The 13,167-nt window shown below is 42.9% G+C and overlaps 1 protein-coding gene across 1 annotated transcript; it reads right to left on the bottom strand.

The window, feature by feature from the left end:
* Window positions 1–97: 97 nt before the first annotated feature.
* zgc:113149 (uncharacterized protein LOC541363 homolog) lies at window positions 98–12,813 on the bottom strand. The gene is made up of 7 exons (XM_037775176.1): window positions 12,455–12,813; window positions 9,924–10,224; window positions 9,141–9,235; window positions 6,934–7,090; window positions 4,081–4,260; window positions 2,102–2,149; window positions 98–1,800 (listed from the first exon to the last, which is right to left on the bottom strand). The coding sequence occupies exons 2-7, from the start codon at window positions 10,060–10,062 to the stop codon at window positions 956–958; spliced, it is 1,464 nt and encodes a 487-aa protein (XP_037631104.1). The 5' UTR covers window positions 10,063–10,224; window positions 12,455–12,813; the 3' UTR covers window positions 98–955.
* Window positions 12,814–13,167: the final 354 nt, after the last annotated feature.

A 13,167-nucleotide genomic window follows, 5' to 3' on the forward strand; every position in this document is an offset into this window, starting at 1 on the left:
ACAAACTATCTAATTACTTTTTTCGACATACTATACTATCACTTTTTATGACATTTTCCAACATACTATACAATATACCCCAAATAGATTAGTCTTCTTTTAATAATAAAATCTTTATTCTCAGGATTTGGCTGTTGAAAACATTACATAGCCTGGTGTTACAGCAGAGAGTTATAGTCATCTGGTTAGTCAGGTTGGTTGGTCTGTTGAGGGTTAGGGGTTGTTGCATCACCGTACCACCTCATCCTGTGTGAAGAGGTGTGCAGAATGTCGTCATGATAAGGACATGTGCTTTCTGCTCTGTCTCAACAGCTCCTGCCACGCTACGCAAATCGCCAACCCAGGTGTTACTCCAGTTGAGTTTACAACAGTCCAATATTAAGAAGGCGGCCAGAGGGATGCTCCCTCTCTGATGCAGAGTTGGCGCTCAAATGCTGGGTTAGTACTTATATATTCTACTGACACATTACAGTTACTTTGTTAATTTCCTCTCATTCAGTCAGCCAGTTAAACCAAGTGTCCCAGTGCACTCAAGACGTAAAAATCCAGTCAGTCGATCTTTGTTTGTGTAGGAAATTTGTGGGTCACAATATTTCAGCAGCTCAAAACACCACCTTTAAAATGCCAGTTACAGTGTGGAAAACACATGAGCTTGCAACAAACAAAACAGTAAATATAGAAGGAAAAAAAAAAGGTTCAGGCACATAAATAAACAGCCTATGAGATCATGCCCTACAACTGCATGTGTTTGTGCCTCTGAGCAAACGTTTTGTCCCATTTTCAGGCAAGAACTTTTCCATCCAGCAACTAAAGTGTAGTAATGTCTAAATCAGAAGGTCTCCACACGGCGGTTGATCGTCTGTAATCTGCTCCCGCTGCCAAAATTCACCTGCTTGGCTTGTGGTTACCTGCCCATGTTTGTTTTGAAAACCTATTACTTTGTTCATCTCCATTTTCAGAAGCGTGCAGTGGGCTGATGATGTGTCGCCAGTTGTCCACTGTTGGCTTTGTCTCTCAGCATAGTCAGTGCCGTGTTGGAGAAATCCCTCAGAATGTCCACCGTCTCCCTCTGCAGCAGCAGAGACTCTTGCACAAACTCTTGCTGGCTCTCCACCAGCAGCTGGACAGACTGAGCCAACATCTCCAGAGACTGAGACACCGAGGTCAGAAGCATCCTGCTGGTCCGCTGCTGTTGGAGGCTCTGAGACGCCATCTGGGCCACGTTGTCATGGGCCCTGTGGAAGGACGCTCCAGCCGGGAGAGGGTCAGACAGGTTTGAGCCTGAGGTGGAGGGATGATTGGGTGGGAGGACTGAGGAAGAGGGAGAAGGTTGATAAGAGTTGGAAGAGGAGGTTGCAGTAGAAGCAACAGAGGAAGATACAGCAGCGATGTAAGTGAGAGGAGCAGGAAGTGGTAGGATGGAGGAAGAGGAGGGTGCAGGGTGAGAGGTATTGGCTGCAACAGATGTAGAGGATGAGGAAGGAGCAGGGAGGGAGGAGGCAGTCATGTTGGCGCTTGAGGGGGACTGCGACGGGGGAGGCGCAGCAGAGGATGAGGCGGTGTCTGAATCGGACACTGAAGGGAAAACCAAGGAGGTGGAGGCCACAGAGGAAGAGGGTCCAGGTGGAGGTCTGGGGGAGGTGTGGTTCTGGCTGTTGTTTCGGGAGTAGGTGTGGACTGGCTTCATCCTCAGAAGGGCGTTGTCAGGCAGGGGATCCAGGGAAGTGGAGGAGGGTGGGGGAAGAGAGGAAGGGTAGGAGAACATGGAGTCGTCAGTTTCCTCAAAGTCCAGGGTGCATTCTAGTAGATCACAAGACAAGAAAACATGTCAGTTCATTTTACACTCACTCTGAACACATTCGTTTTTCACAGGTTTTACAAGAAGCAGCGGAAGAGCTCCAAATCAATTCAAGTCATAAAAAAGGTATGTCAAACAGTCATAGCATAGTATGTCGAAAAAAGTCATGAAAAAAAGTCATAGTATGGAATTCATGAAAATGGTCATTGTCGTCCTTCTGTTCCCTTTAACTTTCCCTGCAGCCAGAAGCAACAGTCAGATTGCTCGGCTGAAAACATCAGCTGTATAAAACTACAGTCTTACCTCCATCATCGGCCAGGTCAAAATCAGAGGAGGAGTGGAAAGGATCGCCTGCAAAACATCACCAAGCAGCAGTTACAAAGTTTGCAATGCCAAAATGTAGAATACCTCAAACTTGAAGGCAATGTGGTAGAAAACATGTGCATAAAATTAAACTGCTGTCATCGGCCCCCCCCACTGGGTTTGTTCTCACTGAGGTCTTGTCTAGTTCGTAAAGCACGAGTAAACCCAGAGATTAGAATCAGTCTTTGTCTTATAGTACCTCCTGTTACAATATATCATAAGTTTTCTTTGCTTGTCTTGAAAAATAAAGTTTTTTCCCACTGCCTGAGAATTGTGTCCCCGTCTCCTTTCTACTGTGAAGCTCAGAAACAATGCACAAATCCCTTAACACACTTTAACTAAATGTGCATGGGTGAATGGCGAAGAAAGCTCTATGAAAACTGTGCATCATGTGGCCGTTTAAAGGTGTAGTTTGGATTTTTTAAGTGAGGTTGCATGAGGGGCAGCAGCAAAATGTATTTTAGACACCTAGAAAAAGAAATCAGTATCAGTTGAAGTGTACATTATATTTACAATATTTTCACCTCTTTACCTCGCCCTCCGACAGTGAACTGAAGTCGTTATCTATGCTCTCTTCAAAGCCACCAGACTCCATTGACAAAAACAGCAATTGTACCTCGCAGAACTTGGGAATTGGCCTCGATCAATTAGTTTGTTATTGTGCGACTGGTGTTTTGAAGCGTTTCACCAATTTCACCAAAGTGGCACAAGCAAACTAACCGATCGAGGCGGCGGTAGAGCAGCAACTCCCACGTTCTGCCAGGTAAAATTACTGTTTTGTCAAAGAAGTTTGGAGGCTTTGAAGAGAGCATAGATTAAGGCTTCAGTTCCCCGTCAGAAAGGGCCGTCTGTCCGAGGCAAAGCAGTGAAAATATTCTAAATATAGCGTACACTAAAATCCATTTAGCTGCTTGCTGCCCCCGTCCACAGCAGGTATGGTACTGCTGTCTGTTTCTCCAAACTGGGGGCGTGTCGTCGACTGTCATCTACTGTAGGTAATATACACTGGCCCTGTTCACACCTGTCATTGCATGCGTCTTGGGTGATCCGATCACAAGTTCTACGAACGCCTGGCATTAGAATTTGTCTCCACATGCATCTATAGCGACCACTTGTGATCTGATCGCACTTCCCCGCTCTATATGCAAATAAACACGTAGTAAACACACAGCTAATACAGCAGACGTTACGACGTAATATTACAGGAATGTCAGTAGTAATATCCTACATATTTGTGAATTCGGGTACATTCGGTTATTATCTACCGGCGGTCTCAGGGGACCTCCATACCCCTGCTTCTGCCACGCAACAGCGGCACAAAGAGCTTCAGAGCCGGGGATGAGAGCGAGCGAGCGGGTGGGTGTCGACTCCATGCAAAGCACCAGAGTAAAAACACCGGCACATCTTCGACAGTATGATAATAATGCACTTTGCGTGCCTAGTCTGATAGTCTGTATACTATGTAGCCTATAGATACGATATATTTTAATAAAACACAGTTGTACCGTCAGGATACAGTAGAGCACAGAGACTGTTTCCATGCCGCGAGGTTCGCGTCTGCCTGTCTATTAACATGAGGAGCGCAGAGACCCCGCGGATCCCAGCGGGACGTCAGCAGAGTAGGCGGTCCTTAGTGTCCTTAGGTGTGAACAGACGTACGTAAAGCTGTCCACTTGTGATCGGATCACCCAGGACACATGCTAATACCAGGTCTGAACACTTCAAAAAACCTAAACTATTCCTTTAATCCACTTCCTGGTTGAAAATCAGGGAAAACGCACCAAGTATTAGCTCACTAGCAGCCACTTTGGTTCATGATGTAAAGATAAAGGGTACACGGAGAAACTGAAAATGTTCACATTAGTGGTCACAGATAATTCCCTGCCCTGTTGTATTTCTTATTATCCGGCTCTACTCACCACCAAGCTCTTTCTCTGGTGAGGACAGAGGAGAGAGGTCGAAGGAGGCTCCTCCAGGTACAGAGTGGGAACTGTCCGTCAAGCTGAGGTAGGAGTAGGAAGGAGCGTTGTGGGCTGGGCCTTTACTGTAAAGCTTTGAAAAGTCTTCATCTTCGCCGTTGTCCAGATCACTGTCGCCACCTGAGAACCAACAAACGAAAACTAGTTCATTAAGGAGAAAACAACAACCCTTTGATTCAACTAAAAGGACGTTTGGTATTTGACCATCTCTGCTCCATACGGTACGGTTTTTTGTAGGACATTTAAAGGGACTATTTGTAACTTTCAGAAGTGCTTCTTAACAGCGACACCTGTGGCCGTGAAATCAACGAAAGTCAGCGTCGGGCTCGCGCTTGTGCTCGTTCTAAATGGACATGAACGAGCATCGCTCAACACAGTGAGGCGACACACGTCAGCTAAAAGCACAATATCACTCTATATTTCAGCTGCTTGGCAGTAATGTTAGCTGACCAGACGAAGGTCTCTCCATGAATCAATGCTGATACTGTGTTTGATTCTCCTGCCTCATCGCAGGCTGAGGTAGCGGGGCTCCGCAACGAGAAACTCGTCTCCCTCCACCCGCAGCCGGAGTGAACAGGAAGACACCGGCACTCTGTCGGTAACGAGACGGTAACGTGTCTCTCTGCATAGTCCCGTCACTTCACAAGACACGGGAAACCTCTGTTGGTTTGGAGGAGCTGCAGCATTTATTTCTGCACAAACGTCCGCTGTGCATTCACTAGATATTCTCAGAGCTAAACTAACTCTTCTGCAGTGTTTAGTGAGCGCGCGTTCACATCTAGAGGTGGAGCGAGAACGCGAGAATGCGCGCTGTCTGAGTGAAGGCAGGCAGGCTGAGGAGCGGGGACGCCGGCCACACGCGAGAGCGCATGTGTCCCGACCCGGTACATTTATACGCATAAAAAGTTAAAAACAGTCCCTTTAAGTTTTGTTTTTTTGTTTAACACCACAGCTGTTTCATCTAGGAATGTCACGGTATGATCAGGATTGGCATAAGAGCAGATCCAAGTTGATTAATTTTATCAACCTGAGTTCCAATAATTTGCTTGTGTTCTCCAAAACACCCAATTTCATACCACTAAAACCCTCACACACAGCCGTGTTGAACCGCACGCACGCACGCACGCACGCACGCACGCACGCACGCACGCACACACGCACACACACACACACACACACACACACACACACACACACACAGCCTCTCTGTTGTTTTGAATTCATTTCAGGAACACTGCTTAGATGCGCTGTATGCTGCTGCATTTTAATGTCTGTATTTTCTTTATGCTGGATAGAAAGAGAAGTTGTTTCACCCTCTGAGACCCACGATAGACTCGTGTTTGTCTCTTTTAAGGGGATACAGGTGGTTTAGGGGCAGATAGCAGGTCAACAGTAGATGTCACATCGAGGTGGTGTACATCATCTGAAGGTTAATTTGAGCTGCAGCTCAGCACTGTGAGTCTAAAACTAAATTATTTCTCTTCTATTGTAACATTTAATGTCTCTACCGAAATGTCCTGTGTTGAACAATACAAATATTATAAATATGCATACTATTATAACTATTTACTTATTTATTTGTTAAACGTTTTGCCCGGCTGCTTTCCAGAGGAGCATAAAGTGAGTGATGGACGGAAATCGAAGTGCAATCTCAAACAAGTATATGTCCAGTAAACCAGACTATGGATGTATTAGTAAATAACCTACAATCAATGTAAACTCTTTGCCAATATTACGTTAAATCCTGTTGATGTCATGCTACTAGCGCTACTAGCTACTGGCTAATAGCCGGTTGTTTTGGGAACAGAGACGTTAATACATCCACCACGGTGTACAGGCTGACAGCATACAGCCCATGGGTGTATTAGACGATAATAAAAGTGATGAATTACAGTTGATAATATATCCATTATTACAGCCGCATACAGCTAGCAGGGAGCTGGCAGGACCCGATATGTCGTATGAGCGTGCAGGGCGGTGCGGTGCGGCCCCGTCGGTCTGATGCACGTTCATTATGGCGAGGAAAATAACCCTGGATTCAGCTATTAGTTAATTTTACTACTTTTAGGATGTAATGATTTAAATGAGGGATATTGAAGTGTTCCTACTGGGAAGTTGATTGACCTCTAAAAAAGGATCCTCTGATTTACAGACGTCTCTTTTTACATCCATGGACACAGACTCATTTCAACTCACTCGACCGCAGCGCCATCTAGTGGCTGTTGTCAAGAAAGCACCAGAGTTTAGTCTCTTTGCTTGTACACTCTTTGCTACTGCAGCCTCCATGAGTTAGTGTTATTGTGTGACTTTGGTGTTTTAAATGGTTAGTTTGGATTGACCAAATCCACACAATAATAACAACAAACTAACCGATCGAGGCAGCCGTAGAGCAGCAGCTCCCTCGTTCTGAGAGGTAAGATTACTGTTTTTGTGAAAGGGGTCTGGTGGCTTTGAAGAGAGTATAGATTGATATAACGGCTTCAGTTCCCCGTCGGAAAGGGCTGTCCGACGGGGAGGTCAAGCTGTGAAAATATTCGACATATAGCGTACACTTATACTGATATTGATTTTTCAGGTGTGCTATTCTTTTAGGTGTCCAAAATATGTTTTGCTGCTGTCCATCGACTCTTTCTCCCGACTGGGGGCGCGCCGACCGCCATCTACTGTAGGTAGCACCTCATACAACCATGTGTCTTGTGCTTCATTCTATGCATTGAGGCTCTCACAACAAAGACCCTACCATAAATTCACTGATAAAACCGATTCTACGTGTCTTTGGTTGCTTCTCCTCACCTCTTCTAGGACTCATCATTAGTATCTTATTGACCATCCTCTCCACAGGGCCCAGGTTCTTCTTCCTCAGGTTGCTGCCGTTGGGGCCTCGGAGGGCTATGGCGCGTCGCCTTCCATCACATTTGAGGTCCGCCCATTTCTTCATGATCTGACGCACCTGTGAGAAAATTAAACCTCCTTTAAAACGTTGTCTACTGGGTCACAATATTTTATATTAATACATTCTTTCCATGTAGGAGCCTGCCACCACTACTGATATAACCTCTGCTGATGATTCAAACTAGTGCTGAACTAGTGGATTACAGTGGAAACCGCTTTTAGTAATCAAGTAGTCCGCTTACAGTGTTCATTTTGGGTCTTTTCATACATGACAGCTAGAGCTGTCAAAGTTAACGCAATAATAGCAAGTTTTTAGAGTGAAGATAGTGGTATCATATGATGAATCCATCGGTACCAACCATGTCATACTAGCTTGTCGTGAAGGAGGTTAAATAACGCTCCAAATTTACTCTAAATTTCATCAAGGAAAAGCTGTCATGGCCATTTTCAAAGGGGTCCCTTGACCTCTGACCTCCAGATGTGTGAATGTTAATGGGTTCTATGGGTACCCACGAGTCTCCCCTTTACAGACATGCCCACTTTATGATCATCACATGCAGTTTGGGGCAAGTCATAGTCAAGTCAGCACACTGACACACTGACAGCTGTTGTTGCCTGTTGGGCTGCAGTTATGATTTGAGCATATTGTTTTATGCTAAATGCAGTACCTAGTAGGTTTCTGGATCAATATCTGTCATTGTTTTGTGTTGTTAATTGATTTCCAGTAATAAATAGATACATATATTTGCAAAACCAAGCATATTGTCCACTCCCATGTTGATAAGAGGATTAAATACTTAAATAATTAACCCCGATTAATTGCGATTAAATATTCTAATCAATTGATGCCCTAATGAAAACACATTTTAAAACTATGTTAGACTAACAATAATTGTGTTTTTACGTTACTCCCTTGATACTTTGCCTCGTGGACCGTCTGCTTTACTACTGGATACTTGGGGCTGATGCTGCGTGCACACTGATCGGGAAAAAAGAAAGTTGTGTTCTCTCAATGAATATACACGGAGAAAGCACCTGTGGGTGAAGCCGCCCTCGTCAAGTGGATTGATGACGCCTGGTCATGTAATCCCCCCTCACCCCAAAGTGAATCTTTACCGACCGACTCCTCGGCACCGCAGCGCCGGCAGCAGATGCAGACCGGCGCCCGTCTCCCTTCATGCCGCTACCGGGTGAGTGAGCGAGGAGCCCTGGCAAAAGGGCTCCGTTCAATGCCTGGAAAAGGCAGATAAACTGGCAGCGAGCCAGTAAATAGCGAAGCGGTCCGTTTCATTACTTTGTATTCATGTAATAATAAATATACAAATGTCATGAGAAATGATGCACGACAACAAATACTCGGTGCATTCCCTTATAATGATTGATTTGACCCAGACAGACGTGATCTCTATAGGCGGTTTCCACTGCAGCCTGGACAGAATTAATTAATTACCAACAATTTTGATAATCGATTAGTCATTTATCAAACATAAAATGGTTCCATATCATATCGTAGTAAATTGAATATCTCTGGGTTCTAGAAGGCTCTGATGTGGTGGGTATTTTTAACTCTTTTCAAACTTTTTATAGACATCATGATGCACCGATTAATCAAAATACTAGAAGAGCTAATCCTTCATCGTAAGATAAATCGGACGGGTCATGAGATGGTCAACGAGGACAGAAGAACGTAGTTCTGCTACACAAAATTGTTTTTAAAACATCATTTTTTTCTAACTTTGGCTGTTTCTCTTGTGAATTAAATGGACAATTTGACCTTGAAAGGCTTCTATAAATTATTCAGATAAAAACAATCTGAGAGGGAAGGATCCGTCTTTGGTTGGACGGGTCACAACCTATTGACAAATGCAAGTTGTGCAAAGGGGTTCCAAGTGGACATATCTTTGTTTGCAGATTAAACGTTTGGGAAACACCGACGTAATCTACGCAAAATGCTTATATTTTGAATTCCTAATGATTCAAAATGCACTGAATGTAGATTCCCATCTATAACTAAAACAAAATTAAGTATACCTCAAATTTAAATAGTCAAAAAAATCCTAGATAGCCACTAACATGACTAAAAATAAATAGTGATCACAACTACAAACCTCTCTGTGATTCTCTCCCAGACCGTTGATCTGATTGGTGATTTCAATCCAGGTCGCTTTCTTGGTATCAGCTGACACACCTTGGTTAAACTTCCCTGCAGAGAGAGAGAGGGAGAGGGATATGATTTGAGACATCAGTCCTAGTCCAAGTCCAACTATGACGCCTAAAGGCCCCGTCGGCTCTAGTCTGCCCGTGTGGGAGGTTTTTCGGCCGATTCAGCATGTTGAATCGGTGGCGGATGGGGTCTGATTAGCACCAGGCACCTTGGTAGACAGGAAAAACGCTCAAGATGGGAGTAGAGAACCTGTTCCCGTTGAGAACCGGTTCCTAGTTGTCTGATTCCTTGGCATCTCATGCCTCCGTGACTATTGACTCCTCTGTATTGATGCTTTCCCACAGTTACACATGCACAATAACGCATACGCTGCATCATGTTTCAGTTTGTTTGGGACCGGAGCCACGGCGGAGAGAAGAAAAAAAAGCGCCCAACAGTGTGGCGCCACTAAACCTGAAGGGACGCACTCTATTTTTCCCTGATAAAGCGACACTGTGAACAACAAACCCGTGTTGAAATCAGCAGGAGAGTTAGTGACGTTAGCTGTTAGCAGCCGGTGTGCAGCACAGTCCTCCTTGGTTAAATAACGGAGCTGCTAACGTTAACGGAGGTGCCATTCAGTTATTATTATGAGGCGTTCAAACTCTGCTCACAAAGTCCGGTGAGTAACACTCTCCAACCAAACAGCATGAATAAAGATAAATCTCACACAGTCCTTCCTACTCACTGAGGAGGATGTATCTGTTCCTCTTCACCGCCTCCAGGAGCATTTTGACCTCCGTGAAGGAGAACCTTGTTTTGAGCCTCGAGCCTCTAACTCCTCCCAACTTAAACTCTTCGTCGTCCTCGCGCCACGAGGCCGACATGGCTCCACCTGTGCCTCGTCCACTCCTCCTCCTCCTCCTCCGACGGCCGACTGCACCTCAATTTGGTGCAGAGTCCAAATTTCGCCGCCCTCCAGGACCGTCCTGATGGTCCTGATCCACCTGCCAGTCTGAACTGAAGACACCTGTCTGACTGCACAGGGCCTGCAACACATGAGACAGAGAGGGAACGATGAGGGAGACACAAACACAATGTTCACAGGTGAATTATGTGACTAAGTAAACAGACATAATATACCAAATACTGCACTCTAACACAAACAAACTAACATTATTGCTTTACTGCTGTGTCTAGAAACTATAAAACCTGATGAATCCATCAGTACCATCCATCTCATACTAGCTTGTCGAGAAGGAGGATAAATAACGCTCCAAACTTACGCTACATTTTGGCGTGAAAAAAACTGTCATGTCCATTTTCAAAGGGGTCCCTTGACCTCTGACCTCCAGATGTGTGAATGTAAATGGGTTCTATGGGTACCCACGAGTCTCCCCTTTACAGACATGCCCACTTTATGATAATCACATGCAGTTTAATTAATGTTTTTTGTCTTTTTTCTGTCTGTTCATTACCATATTGATGATTGTAGTTCTGTTTTTTAAAAATAAAATGCAAAAATAAATAAATAAATTTAGAAATTAATACAAACAGATACTTTAATAAATAAAAGGGAAAATTAAACAGAAGAGTCAATAAATAAGGGAATTAATACAAGGATAAATAAATAAAGTAGCAAATTAAACAGAAATATAAATTTATGCCACATTTTATCAATTAATGGCTACATTTATTTTTTGCTACATTTAATGACATTTATTTATCAGGTCATTTATTTATTTATTGATTGGGTGTTTTTTTTGTCTGCTGTCTGTCTGTACATTACTACACTGATACTTGTATTTCTGTTTATTCTGTCTTTCCTCTGTTATGTAGTGATTGTCATATATGTTTGGACCAAGGGGTTTTATCCTAATAAATAAATAAATTTGAACACAAAATGCTGCTAGGCTAGATTAGCTTCTGGATGGATGTAGTTGTACTATTTTCCCCATTTTTTCTTTTAATTTGTTCGTCTCTAGCTTTTCTATTAAAGTCTGTTTTTAACCACAGCATGCCAGATTAATCGACAATGAAAATGATCATTAGTTGCAGCCTTATTTTCAATGTTTTAATTAATTAATGCATCTTTGTTTTTGGTCTGTAGTCAGTCTATACATTACCATTTTGATACTCTATTTTATATTTATTCTGTCTTTCCTCTGTTATGTAGTGATTGTGACATCTGTTTGGTTTTATCCTAATAAATAATTTTAACACAAAATATTGTAAAGTTAGTCAAGCTTCTAACTTTAATGTAGTTGTAATATTTTTTCCCATTTTTTTGTTTTTAAGTCTGTTTTTACCACAACACGCCAGTTTAGTGTTAAAACACGCAGTTAAAACGTATAAGATATGAACATGTCAATAACGATCGAGAAGAACTTTTTAATAATTTCATAGGCCATTTTATTATTCATTAATTAATCGAGACAATAACCTACAGATTAATCGACAATTTAAATAATTGTTACTTGCAGCCCTACTTTCAATGTTTTCATCATTAATATATGTAACGTTACCATATTGATACTTGTATTTTTTGTTTTATATTTATTCTAACTTTCCTGTTATGTAGTGATTATGATGTATGTTTGAACCCCCTAAAAACACAAGATGGTACACTTTAAGGGGTCAAGCTCACATTAATGTAGTTGTAATATCTTTTCTTAATTGTTTTGTCCCTAGCTGTTCTATTAGTCTGTTTTTACCATAACACGCCAGTTTAGTGTTAAAACACGCAGTTAAAACGTATAAGAAATGAAAATGTTAATAATTATTAATAAGAAACTTCTTAATATGAAATTATTTAAATCAACATGGCGTCTTTTTGTGTTCTGATCACGTGGTCCGTCGGAGCCAATCAGCGTTGTTCTTCTGGTGTCTTTGTTGAGCTCGTGCTGCTGCTGCTGCTCGTGCTGCTGGCGGCTCACACAACAACCAGCAGCACGAGCAGCCTCCTCTTCTTCTTCTTCTCTAACCGCCATCTCTCTCCGAGAGCTCTACCGGAGCGGAACGACAAAACACCGCGTTTTAAAAAGCGGTTAACAAAACGAGGGTTCATCGTGGATGTTAAAAATACGAGGATGTGTTTGCGGAGCCGAGTTAAAACCGCGAATCAGTCGGTGGAGATCAAGATGTCTGCTCGCGTTCTTATTTCGAATCGTAGCTAACAGACGTTCGAACCGTTCGCGGCGTTCTGACGCTGAATCAACGCGTTTTGTGAGTTAATCACGACGCGGAATATATAAAGCTGAGTATGTTGGAAATAATTACCAGTAAAAATGGCGTAGTGTTCTCTCCCTCCTCCCTTCTTCCTCTTCTTCCTCCTCCGCGGTGCTTCTCTGGTTCTTCTTCTCCCGAAAGTTCGGAGTGTCGAGAACAACGCGACTGCGCAGACTCCGACTTTTTCTTTTTTCCTTCCCTTCAACGCGCAACATTTTTCCGCCTCGCTGCTGCTGCTCCACATACACCAGCAACCAACCACAGCGTTACACCAGCAACCAACCACAGCGTTACACCAACAACCAACCACAGCGTTACACCAGACTCTAACGCATCGTCAACACGATTCAAACGCACAATTATGCGCAATGAACTCGTGTTTTTCATGAGGAAATAAAACTTTTTTTTTTTATTTCAAAATTACAGTATCCATAGTAACAGCAGAAAACATTTACATACAAAAGAAGCATAGCGAAAACATAAACAAAGAGCTGTGACAAACATAAAAGGACAACAGAAATGAAACAAAATAAACATAAATTAAAAAAAACACGATACAAATAAATAAGTAGATAATAATAAAAAAGACCACGCGAGAGTATGACATAATTTGTCGCTGATTGGCTCAGACGGACCACGTGATCAGAACACAAAAAAGACGCAATGTTGATTTAAATAATTTCATATTAAGCTTAACATGTATTTATTTGGATAAAACCCCTTAAAATGTACCATCTTGTGTTTTTAGGGGGTCCAAACATACA

Source organism: Sebastes umbrosus, chromosome 7 (assembly GCF_015220745.1).
Source record: "Sebastes umbrosus isolate fSebUmb1 chromosome 7, fSebUmb1.pri, whole genome shotgun sequence".
Classification (NCBI taxonomy): Eukaryota; Metazoa; Chordata; class Actinopteri; order Perciformes; family Sebastidae; genus Sebastes; species Sebastes umbrosus.

Coding starts and splice junctions, on each gene's coding strand:
- zgc:113149 (XM_037775176.1), bottom strand. CDS start 10,062: ATGTCGGCCTCGTGGCGCGAGGACGACGAAGAGTTTAAGTTGGGAGGA. Junction 9,236..9,923: donor GAACAGATACATCCTCCTCA/GTGAGTAGGAAG, acceptor CTCTCTCTGCAG/GGAAGTTTAACCAAGGTGTG. Junction 1,801..2,101: donor TGACCTGGCCGATGATGGAG/GTAAGACTGTAG, acceptor GTGATCTACTAG/AATGCACCCTGGACTTTGAG.